We start from the raw sequence: 27,519 nt of genomic DNA, 5'->3' as shown, positions 1-27,519 counted from the left end.
ATCAACGAAGTACACTGCTGAGGGGAGCAGCGGGAGGAGGATCCACCCATGTGGATCTCCTCCGGGGAGGCGGGATCGAACTCATGCGGAAGTGGCTTAAGCTTCTTAGTGCAGTGCTTTAACCTGCTGCGCCTCCAGGGAGGGCCAAAATAACTTTTAAATTATACTGTGGTCTAGTAGTATTGGGGCACAAGGGTGCTATTTACCTAGACCATAATGTGAACGGAGTTTTCTGCATCAACCATGCCAGCCTACTCATCGTTAGTATTTTATTTATGCATACAACAACTGGGATCTAGGCCAGAGGTGAGGGGGTGTGTGGAGTGGTAAAAGGATTCACCAGAGACAGAGTGGGGAGAAGAGATGAATCTACTGAAATGCACTACTGAGGGGAGCAGCAGGACAGGACAGGCCTGCCGCTCCTTGGCTATGGGTCACTGTGGACTGAGCTTATGCCACAGGGATGGGCAATAGTGCTGAGACTTTTACCCCTGCACCACCAGGGAGGCCCTTATTGGTGGTATTTTAAACTGAAGGAGTGCTTATGTTTTTTTAATCACATTATTACAAGACTAGACAAATAAAAATTCAAAGTAATATTTGAAAATGTTATAAAGTTAACATGCATTTCAACTCTGATTCAAAATGATTTTCCTTCCTCCTGCACTGGTTTGGGGAGTATAAGACACCAGCTTTACACTGAAGAAAAAAAATGGCAATTTTCTTATAATCTGTGATCTAGTAAAACCATGTAAAAATGATTGCTTTTGATGGTACTTTGTTAGTGTCATTTATTATCTCAACTGGCAAGAGATGCTTACAATGATGCAGTGGAAAATACACTGGAAGTCAGAAGATCCAGCACTAATTTTAGCAGTGAAACCTTTAAGAGTGTCAATTTTGGCAGCTCTCATCCCAAAACTGCCTGCCTGTGTCTATGCTGGTGTCTCTTTTAACAAACTTGTCTCTTTCCGAGGCAGCTCTCCTGTCTATGACTATGTAAATACCTCTCTTGTATTTTTCTCCTTTTCCTAATAAACCCACCATTTAGGATATATATAAAACAGGAGTATCAATTTTATCTTTTGTAAAAATACAAAATATGGGTGCTATAGCCCTTACTTGTGTAAAAGGGTTAGTTTTAAAAACCATCTATAGATGATACACTGAATAAGAGTCCAGGAAGGTTTATGACACTCTTAAAAGATTGAGACATGGTGGTGCAGCGGGTTAAAGCATAGCACTAAGAAGCTAAAGCCACTTTAGCATGAGTTCGATCCCCGCCTGCCCCGGAGGTGACCAAATGGCGCAGCAGACCTCTCCTGACCCGCCCGCTGCTCCCCTCAGCAGTGTACTTCGTGGATCTGCCTGTTCTGCTCCCCACTCTGTCTCTGGTGAAGCCACTCGCCGCCCCTGAGCCTCTGGCCTGTATCCCAGTTCTGTATGCACAAATAAATAAATCTTTTAAAAAAAGAAAAAAAAGATTGAGACACATCTTTTAAAACATGGGGATTTAAATTTCTTCACATACTGGCCAGTATTTCTCACTGTCTTTCTTCCTATGGGTATGAAGTGGTATCTCACTGTGGTTGCATTTTTCTAATGACTAATGTGCTTAGAGGCCATTTGTGTATCTTCTTTGAATATGTATTCATATATATATTTATCTGAATATACTTCTATTCAGATCCTTTTGCCCATTTTTTAGTTGGGTTGTATATATTATGTACATACATATAAAGAGTCCTTTATATTATTACTTATCTCTTATCAGACTTAAAATTTGCAATAATTTTTCCCTGTTCCATGTACTGTCTTTCATTTTCTTGAAAAGCCATTTGAAGACTGAATTTTACATTTTGATTAAGTTCAATTTGTCATTTTTGTTATTGCTGATTACTTCTGCTTTTGGCATTCTACCTAAGAAACTACTCCCTGATCAAGACTAACAAAAATTTACACTTCTGCTTTTTTGGGGGGAGTTGTAGATCTAGTCCTTATATTTAGCTTATTTGGTCTCACTGCTATTGTAACTTTCATTTTTGACTTGTCTTTTGCTTATACCATGGTTCTATCAGAGATAACTAACATTACCTCCATGATATAATCCTTTAGAATTGCTATCCCTATTTGAAATTTCCAGGTCAAATTATTTCTAAGACCTTAATAAAAATTATCATGGTAATCTCATCAATATCTTTGGTGGTGATGGTGGTGTAATCATGACTATAAAGTTATGGACACACTTATAGGGCTCTGTTAGGAAAGGTGTCCTCATTTTGTTGAACAAAATGTTTTTTAAAAAAAGATTATTTACGCATACAGAACTGGGGTACAGGCCAGAGGTGCAGGAGTGGTGAGAGACTTCACCAGAGATAGACTGGGGAACAGAACAAGCCGACTGACAAGTACACTGCTGAGGGGAGCAGCGGGCAGGTCAGGAGAGGTCTGCTGCGACATGTGGTCTCCTTTGGGGCAGGCAGGGATCAAACTCATGCTGAAGTGGCTTTAGCTTCTTAGTGCTGTGCTTTAATCCGTTGTGCCACCAGGGAGGGCCATTGTTGAACAAACTTTTAACAGACATTTAGCTTTTATAGTAAATATACTACTTTAGAATAACAATGATATTACTTTTTGTTATCAGTTATTTACAAAAAACCAAGTTCTTACTGGTAAATGCAAAGTAAAGACTGGTGAAATCTAAGAAGAAAACTAAAAGTGAAATGGAGAAAAAGAAGTCAGATAAACTGCTTTCTAGACCTGGCTATTTTAGGTAAAACAGAAAGATACTACTTTTTTATATATATCCTAAAACAGAAAGAAAAACATAAGCACTCCTTCAGTTTAAAATACTAATAATGCCCACAAGTCAATCAGATATTACTTTGAACCTTAAGGTTTATGCTCATTAAGGAAATGATTGATTAGGGTACTTTTCAAACAATGTTTTAATGTTTCATGCATTAATATCAGAAGTACTGAGAATCAAATAAAACTTAATTTTCAAGTAACTTACCTCCTTGTGAGGATCTTTATGTGCTTCCAATGTTTTCATGACAGTTAGTTCTGCATAGTTTTTAAATCTTGCTGGTTGATGCCTTAGGATTTCTCTCAAAACCTTTAGTGCCAAAGCCCTAATTGTAGGCTAAGAAGAAACATTTTGATACTTTTAGTATTTTGAGTACTGACAGTATTTTTCATTTTTAATTTCCATAACTTAAGTGGGGAACTGCAGACAGCTGTGGCATCACAAAGTACATGGCATGTTACATAATTATGGTTTCACATCTCTACTTGAAAATTCAGATCACACTTTTAATGTTTATAAGAAATTAAGGCCAATGACACTATTAAAAAGTATGTTTAACTTCTGAGCAACTAATTTAAATAGGCAAAAGAATTAACCTGTACACTTGTATAAAAATCCTATCAGTAACCTTTCATTATCCCATTGTTAATTATTCAAAATTGTTGAGCTACTTCATTTAGAAGTACCTTACAGTGAAAATTTCATGCAAAAATGCAGCCCCAAGAGAGACTCATATTCTCAATTTACAAATCAATAAAGTGCTTGACTAGTAGGCAATGACTGGAAAGCTAAAAGAGGAAAAGAGGCTATTCTTTGTCTACATATTGTATAATTTACCTCTTTATCTCCTAGGGTTTCGAGCAATAAAAGCAATATTGTTTTGAAATGTTCATCCCAAACACTGAAAGATTCTTCCTGTGTCAGTTTCATGAGTTCATAGAGGGCAATTTTTCTTTCTTCTACACGTTCATTGTGGTTAGACAATTCCTTCAACAGCTCTGCTACCAGGTCAGAATGGTCTAGGGAAAGATCTATCACAGGACAGGATATTATAGGTGACTTTATAGGTCAGCTCTCACAGGTATGGGGTGACTTTGGAAATACAATGTTAATTATAAAACAAAACAAAGAAAAATGACTATTTTCTTTTCCATTTGTCATTCCCAAAACACCAGTACTAATTTTCATTAAAGAAATGCATGAGAATAGCGAACCATCCCCCCATGCCCCATCACCTGAGATTTAACAACAGCCAATACTTTATTTTTACTTCATCTCTTCTCCCCTCTAGCAAATTCCAAATATGTCATTTTACACACCTCAGTATGCATTTCCATGGTATCATGTCAGGAGACATACAATGTCTAGGTACTCCATTTTCAAAAATAATTTAATTACATATATATTTTACTTCATTTTTCCTTTTTGTACAATGCATGATGTCTCCTTTTGAGTGTAGTCCCTGCAAAACTTCCATCACCAATTTACCGGTGCACTGTCCCATAGCCCTTTGTGTAAGAACACATTTCTTCCATTTTGATCTCTTTCTCCCCCACTCTCTCAACAGAGTATCTCTGTTGTCTGTTAATTTTCTTTTTTAATTTATTGTATTCTCCCCCTGCCCCTTGGTCCCTTATTGGGTTCTCCTACATTAGGTATTCCAGTGGGGGAGCAGAACAGGCAGACTGACCAAAATACACTGCTGAGGGGAGCAATGGGTGACAGGAGAGGTCTGTGCACCATGTGGGTCACCTCCGTGGCCAGGGATTGAACTTGTGCTACAGTGGCTGCGGACAGCTTCATAGTGCTATGCTTTAACCCCCTGCACCACCAGGGAGGACCAGAGAATCAATTATTTTGTTAGGAGTTTAAAAAAGTGACTACCTAATTACACTATACCTTCATAGGCTAGAATTCTTCCAGTAATTTTTTAACCAAAGCTATTTTGACTTTTTTGAAACTACTTTGCTACTTTGATAGCAAAGACAATAAATGCTTAATATACTTCTGTTTAAATTTCAGAATCAGGAGTTGGTTGCTAAGGAGTTTTCATTTGTTTTTGCTTTCTTTTTAAAAATATAACTATGAATTCATAAATTTTATGAAAGTTAGAGGATACTTAATGTTTATTTTTCAATAACAATCATCTGATAGTCCTTTGGATCGTTTTTGTAGGAAAAGAGTTAAATCAGTAAACTCATAAGAACACTATAGAATACCAAATATTTTTCCAAATTCTTTTGATAATATAACACACGGTAAATTCAAGTCCTGGGGAACTTAGGAAGGCAGTGGTCTTAGTTTGTGTCATAGATTCTTGTGTGCTCAAATAATGGAATATTCTTTTAACTTGGCAAGTTTTGATATGTGTCTCTTCTGAATAACTGCATCACCATCACTAGAAGCTGTACAGCTCCCAATAAACTTTACAAAGGTCACACTTAGATATGGACATTAATGGAGTTACTCTAGATTTGTTAACTTTGATAAAATTATCACTAATGTATATGCCTATACATTGTATACAGAAATACTGAAGAGAGATACTTAGTAAGTGTCCGAGTATAAAGTTTTGTTTTATAGAAACTACTTGAAACAAAATAATTATCTCCTAAAATTGAGTTATAGATTTTAAAAACAAAACAGGAAGAGATATTTTAGATGGAGGGGCATGAAAGAAAAATCAAAACAAACAGAGGTCAATAAATTAAAAGGAAATGATAAAGTTTGCAATCTTCACAATAAAATAATACAAGCCAAAATCTTTCCTCTCCGAAAAGAATAAAAATAAACAATAAATGAAATCAATTGCTTTACAAAGCTTGGAGCAACTATTATTTTGGCTTAACTGAGGTCTAGTCATGTTCAAAGAGTGTTAACTCAACATAAAATGGCTGCCTTAGAAACCATTTGACTGGAAACCAGGCAAGTACTATCCTGTGAATAAATGAACACACTTTTCTGTTTCTCAAAATTATGTGGGACCATGCCTTAGGATACAGACTGTCTAGCAGTGTAAAAGGAGGGTTTCCATACACAAGAGTGGCAGGACGGCATTTCTGAGCTCAGCCAGGATGAGAAGGGTGTCCATGTGGAGGGCTGAGCAGGCGTCACTTGTCAGGGCGCAAGCAGAACAACATGACCTTTGACACTGGGTGGAATACAAACCACTTTACCAGGGTATACAATTTAGTGTTAAGAATTTAGACCTGAGCCAATTCCAAACCCTAAAGGTAGTCTTCCCCATATTCAATATTAAATTTTGTTTATGACATCACACTTTAAAAGACCACTATAAAGAATGAACATTCCATCAAAGGGTTTTGCTATTCTGGTAGAAAATTGTGCTTTTAATTGCAATATTATTAACAAATGAATTGTGCTTAGAGATAAGCTAAATTTATAAGCTGTAACTGACTTCAGGTGTTTCTGGGAGGTCACTAAGTTTTTATTGATTCCAGGATGAGTACCCTATTTCTCATTCTGGAGAACAGTGCTACCAAATCATTAGAAAAAAGCTCCTGGAAATGGGAAAAAATGTTTCAATTCCAAAGATCCTTTCAGGGAGTTATATCTCATTTAATTTACTGATTACTGGTCCTCAGAACATACCATCAGGAAACTGGTCAGCATCATCATCAAACATGGCTTCCTTGAGGGCAGACTTATTAAAGGGACTGATACTATCTGAGTAGTTGTATGGATTATAGTCTCGAGAGCGTGGAGAAGAGTGAGCAGGCATCGAGTGGAGCAATGAAGTTTTATTATCAAGGGCTGTTTGGCTTGAGTCAGTAGCATCACCTCCAGCTCTTGGGTCAGACATCCCAGGACCGCCACACATCTGTTAATGGGAAGGGTAAGGCAGAGCCAATTAATCGAGTTTTAAAAATCTCTTCAGAATTCAAAAAAATGTTTTTTCTACTACTGAAAGGCTATTTTAAAAAAGGTCATGATAAGCAGCTAAAAAAAATTAAGTACTGGTAATCAACATGATGAGTGAAAACACACTCAAAATGTCAAAGCTTATAGTAAAGATGTGAAGAAGCCAGTTGCTGTCTCTAGTGGTTCTTATGGTTCCCTTGGAAATGACTTGACCAAACAATATAGATTAGTGTGATTAGCTCAGTTTCTTTATGCGAGTTAAACATACAAAAGGATTTCCCCTAGCAACACAGAGCTAAATGTTGTCAGATTCTATTATTAAGATAGTAAGAAAACCAAATTGTAAAGATCTGTTTAAAAAAAAAAAAAGGTGTATAACATTTGGAAGGCTATCTGATAGAATTTCAGCACACTAATATACTTATCAAAGTAGCAATACTAACTCAGATACTACTCATAATATGAAAATCATTACTACCACTAGTATCACCATCACTCCAACTTACTGCACAACAAGGCACTAAGTCATTAACTAGGCACTTCAATAACATTCTTTAAATATTTACTGTGTACCTGTTACATATCAGGCATTATTCTGTCACTGTAGATCTATTAGTGGGTACAAAAGAATGACGTTTACCCTCCTGAAGTTTACATTACAGTCAAGGGACAGAGGCATTACAAGTCGGAGCAGGAGCAGAGTGCACAGCAGAGTGGAATAGGGTTCAAGTTTGGGATACAGTAAGTATGAAAGGGATCAGTAAGTGCAGAGGTGGAGGCAGAAAGTTGCAGACTAAAAAGGGTGGTCAGAGTAGGATTTACTGAGAAGCCATTGAGCAAAGACTTACAGAGGAAAGGAATTAGCCATGGAGCTACCTGGACGAAGAATGGTCCAAGCAGAGGAAATAGCCAAGACAGAAACTCTGAGGGCGAAAGCATGCCTAGAAGTTTAAGGAACAGCAAGGAGGCCGATGTGGTAGGAGCAGCAAGACTAGGAAAAAAGTAGCAGATGAGGCCATGAAGGTACCAAGGGAAAAAGTCTAGTGTATAGTCTATTATCCTTTGCTTTTAACTCTTAAGACAGGGATCTCTTAAGACAGTTATAAAAGTGAGAGTAGATACTGGAGGCTGGTCTGACTACTATTTAATAATCCTGGCGAAAGAACTAATAATAATGGCTCAAATCAGAAAGGCAACCGTGAGCAGTAGTTGAACTTTAGCTATATTTTGAAGATAGAGTTAAGACATGAGAAAATAACCAGCTCAAAGACAAGTCTTTTGTCTAAAGTTTTTGGCTGAGCAACCAGTGTTGCTATGAAGTGAAACAGCAAAGAATAAGTTTAGGTGAAAAGATCAGGAGTTTAAAACAGAGCTGTATTATGACTTCGGACGTGAGAAGTTTGGATTGGATCAAGTCATGATTTATTACACTTATAACTTTTTTTTAAAGATTTAATTATTCATGCATACAACAATTGGGGCACAGGCCAGAGGTGCAGGGGGTGACAGCATTCCCAGAGACAAGAGTGGGGAGCCCAACAGTCAGATCTACTGAAATACATTGCTGAGGGGAGCAGAGGGTAATACAGGAAAGGTCTGTTGCGCCATGTGGGTCACCTCCCTGGCAGGGGATTGAAGTTGTGCTGCAATGGCTGTGGATAACTTTATAGTGCTGCGCTTTAACCCCTTGTGCCACTAGGGAGGTCCATGCCCTAGTCTCTCTTTTTTTAAAAGATACTTACAATGTATTGGGTTTTCTCGGTTTGTTTTTCTTTATTTTATGCATACAGAACTGGATACAGACCAGAGGTGCAGGGAGTGAGAGGCTCCACTACAGAAAAGGCAAATTGGGTGAAATACACTGCTGAGGGGAGCAGCGGGCAAGACAGGAGAGGTCTCCCTCACCAAGTAGGTCACCTCCCTGGCTGGCCAGGGACCGAACTAGCTTCATAGTGCTGCGCTTTAACCTGTTGTGCCACCAGGAAGGGCTCTACCCTATTCTCTTAATGAAGATACTGAGGTTGAGAAGTGATAATCTGGTTAGATGATAATTGCTAAGCAGGGTCAAGCTACTGAGCTTCCTGCTGTCATTTTTGTACCCTAATATTAGTGGGGGGAAACCTAGATGAAAAATGTTTAATTAAGCAGTAATTCTTATTAATCTATTATTCTTACTGTTGTAACCTATTATTGTTATGCAGCTTTTGGGGAATGCTAAATATGAGTGACAAGCTGGCTTTTGGCATCCAGTTTTCTAGGCCACTCTGCCATATGGCCATGGGAGAAAAACAACAGCAGGAAAGAAGTCAGGAAGGTAAAAGGTACCCTTTCGAGATGCACTGAAGCACTGCAATGCTCTACAATCTCACAAACACTGAGCACAGTCTATTGTACAACAGATTCCATAAAAAGTTGTGGGATGGCTTGTTTTGTAAAAAATCTAAGCTGTCAGAAAAAAGTCTAAGAAGAACCAAAATAAAAGCAACTACTGTATAAATTGTTTAGAGGGTAGAAGTGACAAACTGAACAGTGTTAGTCACAAATGTCAGGAAAATGGTCAAAAAATTCTAAATTGGAACCACACAAGTTGATGATTCAAATTCCTATGGCGACACTAAAAGGGGAGTGGGGAGGGTGCTGACTGTCTTATTTTGTCTTATGTGGTCTTACCCATATTTACTTTTCTACTCTTTCCTAATTTGATGAATACTTTGGCTTCCATCCTAGTCTCAATCATACACAACTGTTTCCATCTATATGCACTTGCACTTGCTATTACATTTACGAAATTCTCATCTCCTAGATCTTGAATAGCTTTATGTAGGCCACAGTGAAAATACCACCTTCTCAGTGAGGCCTTTCCTGAACACTTAATCTAAAAGAGATTCACTTTACTCCAAGGAACATTATACTCTAAAATGTCATACTCATCATTATCTGAGAATCTACAGGGGACTTGCAGCCACTCTCATAAATCAGATTCTGACAGGCTTCTCGATGGTTGGTGCTCAATAAGTACTCATAAAGTGACTGATTCCTAAAAATTGTAATTGAGTTAACAGAAAGCAATTTTTAAAAAGAAAACATTCTTAGTAAAAAAAATCTATAAAAATATTAAAATACTCACTGAATCACCATCATCTTTTTTAGACTCTCTTTTCACTGGTTCATTCATATCTTCTTGACTACGAAAGCTGAAATTCTGAATTGCTTCAGTGACACCTCTAAGTGAGCTATAAATATCTTCAGAGTTCATATTTTCTGTGTCATAATCAAATGCACTATGAAAAAGAAAGCAAGCACTTTTTGATCTTTAGTTTTAAAATATATATACATTTGGAACAATATGTAGGGTATTTATAAAGACAGGATTAGAGAATAGCTAGCAAAACAAAATCTGACAGTACCAGTAAATGAGATGTAGTCCCCTTGTCCACTCCTCATGGGCAGCTGATCATGACACTAGGCTACATACTCTTAGCAACTGGTTTGTCTTTTTACTTAAGACTGTTCTGACTAATCGGGAGTCAGCAAACTATGACCTCCGAAAGCTCAACATGTTTCTTACATTTTTAAATGGTTGAGATAAAGGTCAAATAGTAACATTTCACAACACATTTTAGTGTTGACAAATAGAGCAATGCACTTTACTTGAGTATTGTTTGTGGCTCTTCTCAGAGTGTTAACAGCAGAGGTGAGTGGAGGTGACAAAGAATACTACATGGCCTGCACAGCTTACAGTGTTCACTGTATCACTCTTTACAGAAACTGTCAACTCCTGTGATTAACTCACACTAATTGAGTTGAAGTAGAGGAAAATTATTTTACACAAATTTAAAAGAAAGCAAATTTAAACATAAATGCTATTGACATGAATTCTATAATCAAATTGTAAAATTCACCTGAGGCTGGAATTAGCCATTAAAAACTACAGAACACAGAACAGGCTATAGATAAGTTACAATTTTTTTTCTTACATATTGATAGATTATCCTACAGTTGAAATGAATATGATAAAGCATGCTAAATGTAAGGTAATAACAAAAATCAAGCTAATAATCACGAACATATACTATTGTTATGCAAACTTTTAAAGGACCAGGAAAAGGGAAAAAATACTAGTTCATTAATGAGTGAGAACTTCATGTGAAATATGTGAATATTACACATTTTTTATTTTTCGTAGGAAGGACTAATTTTGCAGTCATAATTTTTCCTAAATTATATACATGCTAGATTTTATTTTTCCTTCTATATTTTTCTTTATTTTTACATTTTTGTCAATAAGCTTAATTTTTCTCATTTTTAGAGGTGGCTGCCTGTTATTAGATCTAAACATCCAACATAACTTAACCTCTCTGTTTATACTGAATAGTACAGTTGAAAAATAATTCATATTCTTTACATTATTATCTATTATCATTTAAAGGGTTTGTTTTAGAATAAACTTAAATTTTTGAATCTGTTAAGTGTCTATGTGTCTAAGACCTTTCCAGTCAAGTAGAAAACAACTGGAGTTGTATTAATATCTGTTTTTCTAAGATTGAGAATCTGTTAATAAATGGCCACGATGGAAAACTTTACATTTATTTATTACCTTGGAGATAAAGTATTCTGGGATGTATTGGTAGGAGAAGTAAGAGGACTGGACCAATTGGCTGGTGAACGTGGTGTTGGTCTTGTCAAAGGACTTCCCATAGAACCCTAACAGAGAGCAACAAATAAATATTAAGTATGATAGGTAAGTTCAACTAACTAAAAAGCACTTAAGGAAGTCAGACAATCAAGAAGTTGAACAAAATAAAAAAGCCAAATTTATATGTCAATATTTTGAATATTAATATACATATTTGTGGTTGCTGTGAAGGAAAACTTTTCTTCCCATTCAGAACTCTTTACTCTGTTCTCCACACCCATTTCCAGCTCTGAGCTATTATCAACATTTCTCCACAAAGATTTGATACCAAACCAACAAATTTAAATTAGCTACCAGTTCTGAGACAATTTCCATATCCCTCAACCATTACTACTACTCAAATTTTATTTTTCATTGTGTTTGCTTGACAAATGATTTTCAGAAACACCAAAGGAGTAAAATTTAGTCATATTAATTTGCCTTCTCTCTGTTTAAAAAAAGTGACTTTGGTCCCAAGAAATTGTTCTCAGATTGTTTTTAACACTTATAGATTTTATCTTAAGCCCACCATAAATGTATCTACTTCTCTTTTCTCCATTATCAAAAGCCTTTTTCAAGCCTGAAATTATGAAATGGGAACATCTTTGGACTTTAACTGGTAGCTCTGTAATAAGTAATCTCTGCTAGATCATAGATAAAGATTTGTTCCTCTCAAGGATATGTCTTAATTCTGCTGGCTTGCAAAGCTGATGTCTTTACCTAAGTTCTGCTCATATTGCCCTGGGAACATTTCACCACTACTTACTGTACACCAAATTGTAATGTAAACATGACAGCTTACAGATTATTTTCCCAGGTCAACATTTAATTATCCTCAAGAAGTACTGTTGAATGCAAACACAATTTATTCCACATAACAGAAACAACTGTTATTAAACCAACCACTACATTATACAATTGTCAGAAAAACTCAAAAATACCTGGGTTCCATTGCCAGTGTTTCGAAGGTGATTATGAAGAAGCTTTGTAGCACCATCCTGAAAGGTTTTTGGTAAAGCTCCTAGTAACATTGTAAACTCAGGGGTATTGAGTTCAAATAAGGAAATCAGCACTGACTGTGCTGCCTAGAAAACATAGAAGTAGTAGAGGAATATATTTTGATTACTCAATGGAGCTCATTTTCTTCATTCAATATTTCTGCTCAACAGAACAAGACCATTTTTCCAAATGATATTTTTTTTGAAGAATTAAAAAAGTATGTGGGGGTCCTCTCCAACGCAACTGGTTAAAGCAAGTGAGCTGCAGCCACTTCAGTGCGAGTTCAATCCTGGCCCCATAGGTGATCCATATGGTGCAGCAGACCTCTCCTGAGCTGCCACCCACTGCTCCCCATGGATCTGCCTATTCTGCTCCCCATTCTGTCTCTGGTGAATCCTTTCACCTCTCCTGCAGTTCCTCAGTTCTGTATGCATAAATAAATAAACCTTTCAAAAAAAAAGTATTTGCATTATTAATATTTAATTTTTGAAGTCTATAAAAAGGAAGGTGAAAAGCATAACATGTATGGCCTAACAATCAATGATAAATCTTAACTAGATAGTTTTAGGGTTACTCTATCAGTATATGTGACTACTTTGATTTTTCTAAAAAATATTATAAGGGCAAACATGGAAGGAAAGATGACTATAAGGAATTCTATCCCTAAGCTACATATAGTCCATCCAAAGAAACTTAGCACTTTAATTTCCATTATTTCAACATAAGACTCTTAAATTAGCCAAATGAGGCGTGCCCTCAAATAACTAATTTAACAAGTATATGATCTGAAGCTAAAATCGGATCTAATTTTTTTGTGGAAATACGAACAAATCAGTTAAGATCAGTTAAGGAAAGTTAAATATTTCCTTTCTTTTCCTAAAAAAGCAAAATGTTGAAATTTCAATTATATAAAAATGTGAGAGGAAAAAGAAACCCAAATGGGTCATATTTGTCATGACTTACATCCAAATGTGTTCATCTTGTTCTAGACCTTTCCTGACCCCACTCTTACAAAATGTCTTGTGTATGGCATCTGAATATATAACACTAAGCGAATAGTTAAATTATTTCCTATTAGAACAATGACAAACCATGTAGTACAGTCTTGTTCTATATGAGAGAAGTCTACTATAAACTGTTGAAGAGAACATAAAGACAGCAGCAATAACCTAAATCGATTTTGTTAGTAACAACAACAAAGTATATATTGTGTGGATATGCACTCTAAAATGCTAACAGCGTTTAAATAAAATTATTTTTAATTTGAAGCAAACCTTTATGATCTTGTGGCTTCTTTGGAACCACAATACTGAAGACCTCAAGTTAATTCGAGTAACTGAATTGATAATTGTTAAGGAATACTAGAGTATTATTTTGGTTTATGAGATTCAGCTTTATTTTCCCCTAGAGACAGACAACCCAATTGCCCCTAAAACATTTGCCAAAGCGGGTATCATTTCTTCACAACTGGGGTGACATTCCTACTATGAACCAAACTCCTCTATAAACCTGAGTCTCTGGACCTGTTTTTTTTTTATTCATTCCATTGATCTGTATGTCCAATTCTCAACTAAATACTACAGATTTAAACTGCTATAGCTTTAGAATATTTTGATGAAGTCCTTCACGCCTGGTACATTTTAATGTCAATGGGAGAAGTTTTTCTAATTCTCAAATCCTGTTTAGTTCTTCAGAGTTCCTCTTTGTAATGTTTGTTTTTTACTGTTTTACTGGTAGTTAGACAATCATAGCTTATAAAATTATTGTTTATCAGTTTAAGACATTTGCTAGTAGTTTCCTACAATAAATGAAAACTTAAGGCTTCCTTTCAGTATCGGGCCTTTCCTGTCCTCTCTTTTACAACATAGAAACAGTCCATTTTTGTCATATTAGCTAGAATAATCTTTAAAAATCAGAAATCAGAGCATTATTACTCCTTTACTTAATAGTTTCTACAGTCACATCAATGTTCTTTGAATATGTTCAATTCTTAATTTTGATGCAATTCAATTTATCTATTTTTCCTTTTATTGTGTTTTTGGAAGCATTTTTAAGAATCCACGGACAGATCCAGGTTATACCATTTTTCTTTTAAGTCTTATGATTTAGCTTGTTTCTTTTAGAATTAATTTTTATGTATGGTATGAGGCAAGTTTTTAACTTCATTCTTTTGCATGTGGCTCTATAGTTATGCTAGCACCACTTGTTCAAAGATTATTTCCTTATTGAATTATCTTGTTGAAGATGCCTTGATGCCTTGTTGAAGATTAGTTGGTCATAGTGCATAGATTTACTTCTGGAATCTCAAGTCCATTTTATTGGTCTTTATGGTTCTATTTATACCAGTACCACTCTATTCTGATTACTATTGCTTTGCACTAAATACTGAGATCATACCTTTCGAACATCAGAACTTTTGGGTTCTGTTGTCCAAGTGATAACCCGAGACACTGCCAGGCGAGTTTCACTAGAATTTATAAAGTCTCCTGGATCCATCTGCTTGGCCAGAGTTTCTATATATTTGAGGATAGCAACCTTCACCTGCAGACGGGAGCACAATGAAAGGACAGTCAGATGATCACTGAGGGACACTGGACAACACATCAGAAACAATTAGGCGCTTATTTTTTTGACACACAGAAAAAAGAACCAGTAGCAATAAAGAAATTATATAGTCACCTATCTACTTGAGGTCCAAGTATCTGATACTGTGGGCTTTAATTTTTCAAATATATAACTTGTACATCCCAATCATTTTATTTCCTGTATTTGAACAAATGCTGCAGATTTCATAGACACAATTATAGTAGTTCCTCCCTTCAATTACCCAAGGTCAACCTTGGTTAGAGGATATAATGTACAATCATGTAATCTGTGAAAGATATTCACACAATTTTTACTATAGTATACTGTTATTCTTGTTTGATTTTATTATTAGTTATTATTGTAAACTATGCCTAATTTATCACTGAAATTTATCATAGGTGTGGATGTACAGGAAAAAATAACAGTCTCTATAGTTTAGTACTACCAAAGTTACAATATTCAGGGGTTTTGGAAAGTCTCCCTTGCAGATAAGAGGGGGCTATTGTAAATACTTTTTTGAGCCTGCCTTCAGAACTTATAGCTGAAAGTCATCTAGAACTTATAGATGACAGCTCATCTTTATCAAGCTTTTGAGGAAATAAGCTGGAGTAGCTTTTAAATAATATATCATCAGTCAAGTGGCTAGCAAAGGGGAATGACATAGGTCTTTCTGTCAAACATACAGAACAGTCACACCGTGAGATCAGATTTTCTTCAAAGATCCATCCTTCCAAAAGAAGTGTCACAAAAACATTTTACATAAGAACTACTGGACATAAGAACTACCATATATAGGTTTAAGCAGTCTCATTATTCTTTCAGGATTTTCTATGTGTAGACACACAGTGGGCAGATGTTTGTTGGGATCAGGCCTCAAAATCAGCGGATGGTACGGCAAAGTTGACAGATTTCTTCCTGAGATTCAGCTTATTTTTCTGCATATAAACCCCTTTTCTCAGATATGCTGGGGCAGGGAAAAAGTTGAAAAGAACTGTTTTAAGTCATACTTTGTTACTATTCTAGGGTTTCTAGGTGTGCTTTAAAAATGGCACTTAGCAGAGTGCGCAGTCCTTTAATACAGCAGATGCTAAACAAATATTAAATGCTGAGCTACTGACTTAGAAAAAGGAAGGCTTAATTGTGTGATTAAAATATTAACTTAGGGCCCTCCCTGGTGGCGCAGCGGGTTAAAGCACTGCACTAAGAAGCTTAAGCCACTTCCACATGAGTTCGATACCCGCCTGCCCCGGAGGTGACCACATGGTGAGGCAGACCTCTCCTGACCCGCCCACTGCTCTCCTCAGCAGTGTACTTTGTCCATCTGCCTGTTCTGCTCCTTACTCTGCCTCTGGTGAATCCTCTCACCCTCCGCATCTCTGGCCTGTACCCCAGTTCTGTATGAATAAATAAATAAATCTTTAAAAAATTTAACTTAAAAAATATTGCTAAACAATAAGGTAATCAGTTTTTCCATGCTGTTTTTTTCCCCTTATTACTGATCTGAGGTCTTATTTTTGTCTACTCAATCCAAATGAGAGCTCTGAGAAGTGCCATGCCAGTTAATATATAGGAAATAAAATACTAAAATTAGGTTCTGACTTTTGCTCATTTCCCTTTGATTTCAATAAAACAAGACCAAAACAAAATAGGGTCCAATTATACTCTTCACTCTATTGTGAAGGAATTTTAAGAAGTAATCATAACTTTAAGAAATGCATTGAAAACAATTAAAGATTAACATAATAGTCATCCTGGGTAAAATGCACAGTGGAGAGGAAAAGGGACTTATGGTGAATTTTGCTGTAGCAGGGCCAAATAACTAATAGCAGTACATAATAATCTGGATTTTTGCTTAGTGCAAACAGCTGAAAAGTAAGTAGAATAATTCAAAGAATGAATGTCAAAGTGTTCTTTTTCTCAATTTGCCATTATCAGTAATCTCACATTGTGAGATTCATTTCAGTATCTTGGCAATATAGAGGCATGCAAAGCTTTAGAAAGGTTTCATGGCATATGTTTACTACAGTAATAGGCAAAAAAAACACTACTTGAAAGTTTACATTTTAGTAGGATATTTTACAAGATTATATATATTGTCTGCAATTTCACAAACATGCATTCTTCTTCAGAAAAAGAAAAATAATCTGGTTGCATAGTATAATTCTATAAAATGCCTCTGAAACTCAGAATGGTCAATAAAAATACATTTATTTTGGCCCTCCCTGGTGGTGCAGCGGGTTAAAGCATAGCACTGAGAAGCTAAAGCCACTTCCGCATGAGTTCGATTCCCGCCTACCCGACCACATGGAGTGGCAGAGCTCTCCTGACCCGCCCTCTGCTCCCCTCAGCAGTGTACTTCGTGGATCTGCCTGTTCTGCTCCCTACTCTGTCTCTGGTGAAGCCTCTCACTGCCCCTGAGCCTCTGACCTGTACTCCAGCTCTGTATGCACAAATAAATAAATCTTTAAAAAAACGAAAACATTTATTTTAAAAATTGTTATTTACTCAAAATCACTTTGTATTGTAACTTCCCTTATTCTAATCTTCTTTTCTGACACTTATCCTCATGATACACTGTGTCCCTCTGTCAGAGAATGATAATTTTATACAAATAGCCCTTCTACTTGTACAAAAGTGGAAGAAGAATTATTTGTTCAATAAAGAATGTTTACAGACCTCATACTCGAGCTATTGTTTTCTATAACCTGTTAATTTTTAAATCTAAACCCTATTACCCATGTGAAAGACACTTTGTCATAAGGTAAAGTTATTATTACTTCTCCCTGCTTTCCCAAAACACCCATTTAAGAGTTGAAAAGGGGCCTCTCCAGTGGTCTAGTTGCTAGGTCTCAGTGCTATCACTATGACAGCCTTCCATGATGGCCTCAGATTGATCCCTGGCCAGGGAGATGGCTGACATATGGCCTGGCAGACATATCATGTCCTGCCCACTGCTGCCCTTTGCAGTGTATTTTGGCAGATCTGCCTGCTCTGCTGCTTTGGTGAACCTATGGCTTATACCCCAGTTCTTTTATGCAAAAATAAATAAAAACTTAAAAAAAAAGTTGAAGAAGGGTTTTTTGTTATAGCTTTGCATGTATGTACCTGAGTATATGTATACAGACAACATAAATATGTACGTATGTAATACAATTTATTATAGAAATATCTGTTTCTAGTTTCCATTATAATATTTTCCAATAGAAAAACTCATTTTAAATTTGTGTGCTTTCCTCCTCTCTTTGTTTTTCTTTTTACGACGTTTAGCAACTTATTAATAGTTCTTTCTTGCACTTACCTATCACTCTTATTGCTTAAGCTAATGGTTTAGACATCCATTTCCACTGGTCCATGAAACATCTCTACAAACTTGGGTACTTGAATGCCTACCATCAGTACTTCACTCATAAAACCCTTTTTACAATTTACAGTTTATCATGCATTGTAGATAATGATAAAAATTATGTTTTATATTCTTAGAAATGTCTAGTATAATGGTTTGGATAAGAATGAACTACAATATTCATCAATAATATTAAATAATTATTCTCTTGTAGGTCACTTTTCAAAAATCAAAACAGATGAAAGCCATTTCACAATGCAGCTCTAAGAAATAACATCATGTTGTAAGTCAACCCTGGGAAGAAACATAATTGTAATTTTAAGGCAAAATCATATTCAGAAACTTAAAGGAAGATCAATTCTGGCCAATAATGCTATGGAAACATACTTCGTGCAGAATAGAGCAGAAAATATAAGGTTTATCAGTGCACATATGCTTGTTATTTCCCTGAACTTAGTCTCACTTAATAAACCTCAGAAAAATCTTTACTAAAGAATTCAGGGGTTCTTATAAGTTTTTTCTTTTATATTATATTTATAATAATTTTTATCATAAATTGGAGTTCCACCTAGTTTTCATACTAATTTACTGTAAAAACGTGTGCTAATAACAATTGGGAAAGTTAATTTGATTCTAAATTTTATGCACACATCAGAAATATCACACTATTAGAAGACTAAAGCCATCATTGCAGTTAAGGAGAACTAGAGGACAGCACTAATATTAAAGTTAAATTTTATTTACTAAAATACATACTCAGGCCAAAACTGAACTAGAATTTTGTCCAAAATATCTACCCCAACTCTAAAACTTAAAAGAAAAAGTATTGGGAAATCACAAACATAAAATTAAACAAGACTCTAGAGAGCAAACTTGCATTTCCAGCTGAGGGTTAGACGGCCATACTTGCGTTGCTTTTTAAATGGGATTCCCCAGTAAGCTTCTCCAGAGGGTAGTCTGGCATTTGAATAATACATGAGATCAATCTGTGCATGCTTAAAAGGCTTGCAAAGGTTAGTAGTTGAATACAGATGCATACAAACATTATTGGGAATACTACAGAGTTTGTAAAGAAAGTAAAGAATAATGCAAATCAAAACAAAACCAAAAAAAACCTTGGAGCTCCAAAAAGAGTGAAGCTGGTCCCGCAGTGCTGGCTTGGCTGTCTGAAAGTTTATAAAAACAAAATCCACTGATTGAACAGCTTCTCGTGTGACAGCAAGATAAATATCAACATAGATTTATTAATAAAATACTTCAGTTCCTTATAATACCTTCAAAGACTTGCAATGTTTACCTTCAAGCTTGGTGTTTGGGTCTGATCAACGGTAAATCTCATTAGAATATTAAACTGAAGATCATTTGGAAAAGATTCTCTGAAATAAGAAAAAGACGAAAGTAAAACAAAACAAAACTAAGCCAGCAAGTAAGCTTTAGCAAACTTAACAGAATATTATGCCTAATACCAAAACATATCTTTCAAAAAAGCATGCATGAAGTAGCATCAGTGGAGCATCCTAAGTGGTAGTATACATTAAGAACTATTCCCAGGAGGGTCTGAGCCTTTGAACTTAAACCCTGTAGGGGGTTAAAAAGGAAACCTGTACATTTTAGACTACCTTGCCTCAACTACAGCTTTAATCAGAAAAACGCTTTTGGTAAAAAGTTTAACATTATCAGCTGTTTCCCCACACCTAATATCTGAATTCTAGACTCACCTCAACTTAGTAAATGGATATTTGAAATAAGTCACTTCAACAATCTATACAAGAAAGTAGAAATATAGCATTGGTTCAAAATCTTCTGAAAACAGATTCTGATATTTAAATACATAAAAAAAAATTTCAAACTTAGGAAATATTTTTATTTTTACTTTAGCTAGAATAACATTTTCAATCCAGTTTATAAAGATTTATCTTAAGAAGGATAAAATACCACTTTACTCAACCAACATCAACAAAAATCTTATAAAAAGAAATGCAATGCTTAATACATTAAATATACTTCATGAATGAGCATCACGAACAATTTTCAAAAGGTGTCCACATTGTCTAAATGGTTTGAAAGGACTCAAACTTCTGCCCTTTTAACATAGAAACTATTCCTGATTCCTATTAGGTGGACTTGAAATATATAATGAAAATATTACCTTGTCACATCAAGGGCTTTCTGAACTTTTGCCTGAACAGAACCAAGCAAATCAGCACCCATTTTTTTTAGGAGTTGTGTCAGTAGTACAAACAACCAATCTTGAAGATCGTCTTTGTGGACTTGTATGAAGTCCACTAGAGTCTCCAAAAACATGCTGAACACCTATAGTTGATAAACAGGATGGGGGTGGGAAGAAAAGGAGGAAATATTGATCTTTATGATAAATTCAAAATGGAAATAGAAAGGAATACAGGAATCAGAGGCACAGCGATTGGCAGCCAAGCGGAAAAACAATCTCTCTTGCTTTTCATTGGACTCTGTGATACAAGTACATTTGAACTGTTATCCAACTTCTGCCGAAGTTCGACAATTAGCTATTCCATGCAGCATCACTTGGTAAAGAAACTTTGGCCATGATGGCTGGCACACCTAATGCTTTCAGCAATGTCACTTCTTAACCTGGTAAAACTGCAACACATTTTATCTGAAATTTACAGTTAGGAGCTACCTGTGGTCTCACTGGCCTTCACCTCTTTGGAAGAGTGGCACCCAGTTAATCAGAGGGTTACTGTGAGACAGACACCTTATAAGATACCTTATAAGGTATAAGGCTGACATAATAGGCTAGTTAGAGACTCTTTATTTTCCTCAAAATATCAGCCATCACAATTTTATGTTTTCGCATGATATACTGTTTACTAAAACTGCCCCAAAAGTAATAACAAATGATCTATAATTAGGATCTATACTTAATCTATAGGATAAAATAAAACCAATATATAAATCAACATAAAGTTTTAGAGATTTCTAAAATGTTCTAATTAGTCTCCATTTCTATTGACTGGTTTCATGCTTGGTTCCAATATTAATGTAATAGTTAAAAGATCTTTATATTTATAAGGTGAAAAAAAATCTTAAGGGAAGAGAAGCTTGCCCATTAAAATACTTTAGAAAAAGTTTTGCTATCACTATAGTTTACTTCTTGTGTTTATTTTATATAGTATAAAAAAATTCTGATTTTTTTCCATCTTATGATAGAAATAAAGGATTTTCTCTATCAGAACTCAAACATTTGAATTTGGGTTAGAAAAAGTACACTTTTCAAGCATTTGGTCAAGATGCTCTAGATTTGTACAAGCAGAAACAAGGACTATCAATTTTCTAGCACTCTTTGAATTCCCACACAGCATCTGCTTCAACATTGTTCTTTATTTGCAATTAACCCACCCTGGCTATCCCTAGATTCAAAGATTGCTGACTGCTTTACTTAAATTATCTCTTATTCTCTCCCTCAGAACCCAGACTACTACTTAGCTTCCATAAACCTATGACAAATTTAGAACTCATTCTCACTTATAAGCTTGCAAGTAAGTCCAGGGGTGTGCTGCAGTCATTACCTGCCTAGTAAGTTCACTTAAGCATTCAGAAATTTTGTGAGCTGACTGGTAGATTGGAATCAGCCATGGAGGGAACATTTACACCTCAGAAATTACCAAACACTACAGTCAGGGCTTACTGTCCTTTTCTCAAATCTTATCTTATCACCCTGCGTTACAACCCTAACTCTGGTGTTCATTTTCATTTTTACTTCCCCCCTTCCAAAGATTTCTAAGTTTTCAATATACCAAAATCTAAGTTTTCAATATACAGCTTTTAGAACAATGAAGTCAACTCTCCCATTTTATCTGCTTTCTAGGAAAATGAAAATTAGAGATTTAAGGACTTGCCCCAAGTTTCCAAAACTAATCAAAGGTTGGGCTAGGACTTAAAAGAAGTCACTTAGTTTTCAGTTCTGTTTTACCCATTATATTACTAGCTAACTCATCTACATTACGATCAAAATCAAATCCTCCCACTGACTTCCCCCCACTTGATTTCCTCCACAGCTAGTACTCTAACAATCATTCTCCCCAGAAGGAGTCAATTTCTTCCCTTTTAAAATGCATCTTTCTAGTCTATATTCTTGCTCTCTTAAGTTTCATTTTTTATCTTTACTCTTGACCTATATCCTTTGTTTACAGATGCAGAACATACTGTCTCAAGAATTTCTTCTTTACTTTCCATCTTACTGTTCTCTCCAATTACCAGCTAATGGTAAAATTAATAAATTTTGTTGACCAGCTTAAGATATGTGGTCATTGTGTAGCTTGAATCTGTTTTCCTCTTATTTCCCTTCTTTCTTTCATTTTCATTGCCATGCATTTTCCTTCTATATCCTACATGTGGGGTTAGATTCTAGAACCAGTTTTAAACATGATTTTCTTTTCAGTGGAAGTATGCTCTCCTTGACAAGGCTGTGTTAGCCTGCTAAGCCGCACAACCTCTAGAATGGCTCTCTCTCTTGACCTGTTATTGACTTACAGACATCATTTGAAAGCACCCAGCATCTCTTACTTCAAGTATAGATACTTCAGTATAAAGATTTTCTCTTAGGTGAAACACCCTATTACTGTAGCCAACCCTTTTTTCTTAATGCAAGGGTATATATATATATAAGGCCTTTCCTTCATCTCAGTTAATGTTCTTTCTTTCTTTCTTTTTTTTTTAAGACTTATTTATTTGTGCATACAGAACTGGGGGACAGGCCAGAGGTGCAGGGATGGTGAGAGGATTCACCAGAGACAGAGTAGGGAGCAGAATAGGCAGATCATCAAAGTGCACTGCTGAGGGGAGCAGCGGGTGGGTCAGGAGAGGTCTGCTGCGCCATGTGGTTACCTCCGGAGCAAGCAGGGATCAAACTCATGTGGAAGTGGCTTTAGCTCCTTAGTGCTGTGCTTTAACCTGTTGTTCCACCAGGGAGGGCCCCTAATGTTCTTTCTAATAAATTTTCATCTCCCACTTCTCTGGCATCATTCTAGTCATTTATGGGAGGTCATTTCTTCTGATATCATATCCAAAGTTTATGTTCCTGTCAATATTAGAAATATTTCAAGATTTCTTTGTGTCCCCTAAGAATAGCTTTTTATTAAATAAGATGTGAGTATAACTTAATTTTAAATATAGACTTGTAATGTAAACTGTACTATTAATTTTTAAAATAAAAATTAAAATAAAATAATAAAATACATCTTATCAATGGTACCTTTTAAATGATAACACATGTGCATGCATATATATGTATATATGTATACATACATACACATATACATATATATCTAAACTTTCACATAAAATTTCTTACTTGACTGCTTACACACAGAGTTTCCTGGCAAATTTACTGATATGCTTTTGTTTCTTCATCTAAGATTAAGAAGAAAGTGGAAAGTGAACATTGATAATTAAGATAATAGTGCTAAAAGTTTGCTTTCAAAAGAGAAAGTTGAAAATGACAGCTCAGTCTACTGTTATGTTTGCTTTTACAGAGCAACATTAATACTAGAAAGTACATAACAAAAAACTGAAACTAAATTTAAAAAAATTGTGAAACATGAGAGTATTTTTTAAATAACTCAATGAAACTACCCTTCAATAGAATTAATTTATAATCCCACACATCTTATAACTGCCAATATTTGGAAAAGGATTATAACTTTCAGCTATTACAATTGAGGCAGACTTTTTTAACCTCACTTCTACCTTAGGTGTGCCAGTCATCAAAAATAGAACAGAAGAACATAATCAAATTAGATTAATTAGTAGATTAAAAGCACATCTCCAAACAGAATGACAGTCTGCATAACTGCAAATAGCATTTCGTGGATTGCAAAGGGTCCATCACTGCATGAACTCTTCAGGAGAGAAAAATAGAGAAAAAGGGTTAATTTCACAGTCATGCAGCAAAGTTAGGTTTCCAACAAATATTGAACCAACTTACTCTCTATTGAGAGTTCCAACACAGGGGACAGCATGCAAAAAGAAAAAAAGAAAAAAAAGAAAAACACACAAATTAGTCGCCATCAATGCAAAGTTCCTGTATGGAAGAAAAACACTTAAAATAAAAATGACGAATGTTTTTCAAAGTTTTATGATTAAACTCAAATAGTTTTAAAAACAAAGGGTTAAATGAATAGTACGGGAGAAGAACATGAGAGTTTCCCTTACTTCCCTGACAAGGAAATTTAAAAACAAACAAAAACAACAAACACACACACACACACACACACACACACAAATCCCCTTTCTCTTCTAGAATCTACTATTCTTCAACTTACAGAATCTAATCTATCTAATCTTCTAGAATCTACTATTCTTCAACTTACAGAACAAATCTAAGACTCACCTGCCCCCATCTGCTGAACCATGTCAATAACTGCTCCAAAGCACAGTATTGAGGAAATTATCTCTTCTCCTCTGAGCAGAACTACATTCACAAGTTAGTCTGGAACAACTACTATTGCTTGAAGGTAAAATGTAACTGTTTATAGCACAACTTTTTATTTTCCCTAGGTAAGATATGTGTTATGACCTCCTGATCCTATGACTGCAGACAGCTTAGATGCCTAGAACACTCCAGGAGACTAGACTTGATCTATTAAATAAGGCACTCAGCTGTGTCCCATTCTGGTAGCTATCTACTGAATTCCTATATTCAAGACCCAAAGCAAAACATCAAGAGTAAAACTACATAGACCATAAAATGCCAATTCAAAGCATACACCTCAGTGAAGGTGGCTCTTTTCAAATAGTTCCTTCAGAGTCAAATGCCAGGACAACATGGGATAGCTTCTGGTATCTGACACCCCTTCCATCTGAGGGGAAGAGTATAGAAGAGTCAAAATAAAAAACTACCCTCAGAGCCCTTCCTGGCCCTTCCTGTGAAGCTAGCTGCAGAACTTCAATGATCCCCAGCCAGAAGGGTGACCCCCATGGCACAGCAGACCTCTCCTGTTTCACCCACTGCTCCCCTCAGCAGTGTATTTCAGTAGATCCCCGTTCTGCTCCCCACTGTTTCTAGTGAATCCTCTCACTGCCCCACACCATTGGCCTGTACCCCAGTTCTGTATACATAAGTAAGTCTTTTAAGAAATAAATTTAAAAAATTCTGTAGATCCTTTAAAAAAAACCTGCCTTCAACTCTTTAATTTTTCAAATTTAGCAAGGTACATACTACGATTAAGAGTTGGAGGTAGATTTTGAATCCAAGCAATCTAGTTACAATGAACATATTTGTTAACACTGCATTGAACTGTTTCTCTTCTAAAACTATTAACAGGTTTTGAATTACAATTTGCAGCTTTATGGCCTAAATGTTACATAAACATATCATGGTTGGATTATTTTCATATTGGTATCTCAAGTAGAAAAGCTAATTTGTCAAATTATAGCATCAAATAATTTCAGTTTACAAACTATATGTACTAATCATGTTTACTTGAAAGAGTTTAAGAGGATAACAACTGGGGTCCTGGAAAGTGATATTAGTTAATGGGAGCTGGCTCTGCTGCTTAAAAACTTTTTCTCTATGTAAGTTAATTTTTTTTATTATTTTAAAGATTTATTTTATTTATTGATGCATATAAGAGCTGGGGTGCAGGCCAGAGAGACAAGGATTCACGAGAGACAGAGTAGGGAGCAGAATGGGCAGACTGACTGAAATACACTGCTGAGGGGAGCAGTGGGTGAGACAGAAGAGGTCTGCTGTGGCATGTGGGTCACCTCCCTGGCAAGTTGAACTGTGCTGCTGTGGCTGCCAACAGGTTCATAGTGCTGAGGCTTAACCTCTTGTGCCACAAGGGGAGATCTTAATTATCTTTTTTTTTTGGGGGGGGGAATAGCAGGTGGTCTTAATTATTCTGGGGAGAAGTATAAACAACTTTTAGTTATCACAGAATCCAGATATTATCAGATCCTCATAACACAGACCAAAATGTTGACTTCAACCTAAAAGGACAAGAGGAAATCTACCCAACCAAGCTCATGGTATGACTTAACTCCTTCATACATTTTTCCCCTGTGAGCTTAGGAAAATTGAATTTACAGGGAAGTGACTTCAATTCAGAGTGGAGAAAGTCAAGCTTGAGGAAGACATACTATCCTAGCAAAGACTAGAATGAGGAAGAAAGATAAATGTTCCTGAAAGCGTTTTCAAGGCTATAAGGCTAAGTGCATGGCACTTTTGGGGAAATAAACATAGTTGAAGCTGGGTTGAAAAGAGAGAGACTACTGGACACTGTCTCTATGAATCAGAAGAGACAGAGAAGAGCAATGGATTACCAGGCAGCACAGAATACTTAAGACAAAAGTGACAGATAAGAAATGGAGAATGATGAAATACACATAGCTGATTTCATGCAGCAGGGACCATCACATTGCTTCCCTGAGCAGTCCTAACCTTCAATCAGTGGCATGAGCTCCACAAGCAGAGGTTCTTGAACACGTTTCTATTTTAGTGTAAATGAGCAGGAGTTGATTATATAGAACCAAGGGTTGGCAAACTATGGTCTGCAAACTAAGAATGATTTTATATTTTTAAATGGTGTTTTAAGAAATCAAAAGAAAAATGCTATTTAGTGAGACATGAAAATTAAAACTTCACTGTTCATAAAGTTTAAATGCCCCTCCAAGCAACATTAATTTGACTACATATTTTCTATGGCTACCTTCATGTAGAAATGGCCAAGATCATTATGCTTGTCTTTTACAGAGGAAAAAAAAAGCCAACTCTTGATAAGGAACAAATTATATTTAGAAAAATGACAAAAATATCAAAACCAGTTGCTAATTTCTGAAGATGTTTGTACTTTATAAAGATACTATAAAATGATAGACCTAAGATTTAAAAATTCAAAGCAAACCCTGACATTTTCAGCTCAACAAATTATGGTGGTGATGTGTCCAGTTTAATCTCAACAAATCACATTATTGGCAGAGTACCAGATGGACAGTCATCAAACAAACAAAAGCATAACAAATATGAATTAAAAATCTTCCAAACCACAGAAAACCAGATGAGACTGTAGTAATTGTGACCCAAATATAAAACCCTACAAAGAAAACGCTAAAAGTAACCTTCCTGACATTTCAAGGGAGGACTATAACTGGTTCCCCATATCTATTAAGGGAGGCAAAACATTTCTGCTCAGTTCATTGCTTTACCAAGATCAAACTCAACTTTTCTATTTATCTCTAAAAACA

The 27,519-nt window shown here is 35.7% G+C and overlaps 1 protein-coding gene across 13 annotated transcripts in view; it reads right to left on the bottom strand.

Annotated features, from left to right (window-relative positions):
• Window positions 1–27,519, bottom strand: part of CLASP2 (cytoplasmic linker associated protein 2) — a 140,937-nt gene that overhangs the window by 7,027 nt on the left and 106,391 nt on the right. For all 13 annotated transcript variants that reach the window (XM_012720279.1, XM_004676334.2, XM_012720282.1 and 10 more), the window contains 10 exons: window positions 24,260–24,262; window positions 20,444–20,607; window positions 19,592–19,670; window positions 14,763–14,906; window positions 12,308–12,451; window positions 11,289–11,395; window positions 9,819–9,972; window positions 6,422–6,650; window positions 3,647–3,840; window positions 3,017–3,145 (listed from right to left, as the gene is read on the bottom strand). In XM_012720279.1, coding sequence (XP_012575733.1) covers window positions 3,017–3,145; window positions 3,647–3,840; window positions 6,422–6,650; window positions 9,819–9,972; window positions 11,289–11,395; window positions 12,308–12,451; window positions 14,763–14,906; window positions 19,592–19,670; window positions 20,444–20,607; window positions 24,260–24,262 — 1,347 coding nt within the window. The remainder of the gene's footprint in view (window positions 1–3,016; window positions 3,146–3,646; window positions 3,841–6,421; window positions 6,651–9,818; window positions 9,973–11,288; window positions 11,396–12,307; window positions 12,452–14,762; window positions 14,907–19,591; window positions 19,671–20,443; window positions 20,608–24,259; window positions 24,263–27,519) is intronic.

The sequence above is a fragment of the Condylura cristata genome, unplaced genomic scaffold (assembly GCF_000260355.1).
Source record: "Condylura cristata isolate star-nosed mole 26May11 unplaced genomic scaffold, ConCri1.0 scaffold00004, whole genome shotgun sequence".
NCBI classification, from domain to species: domain Eukaryota; kingdom Metazoa; phylum Chordata; class Mammalia; order Eulipotyphla; family Talpidae; genus Condylura; species Condylura cristata.
This window is presented reverse-complemented; position numbering and strand designations above follow the sequence as displayed.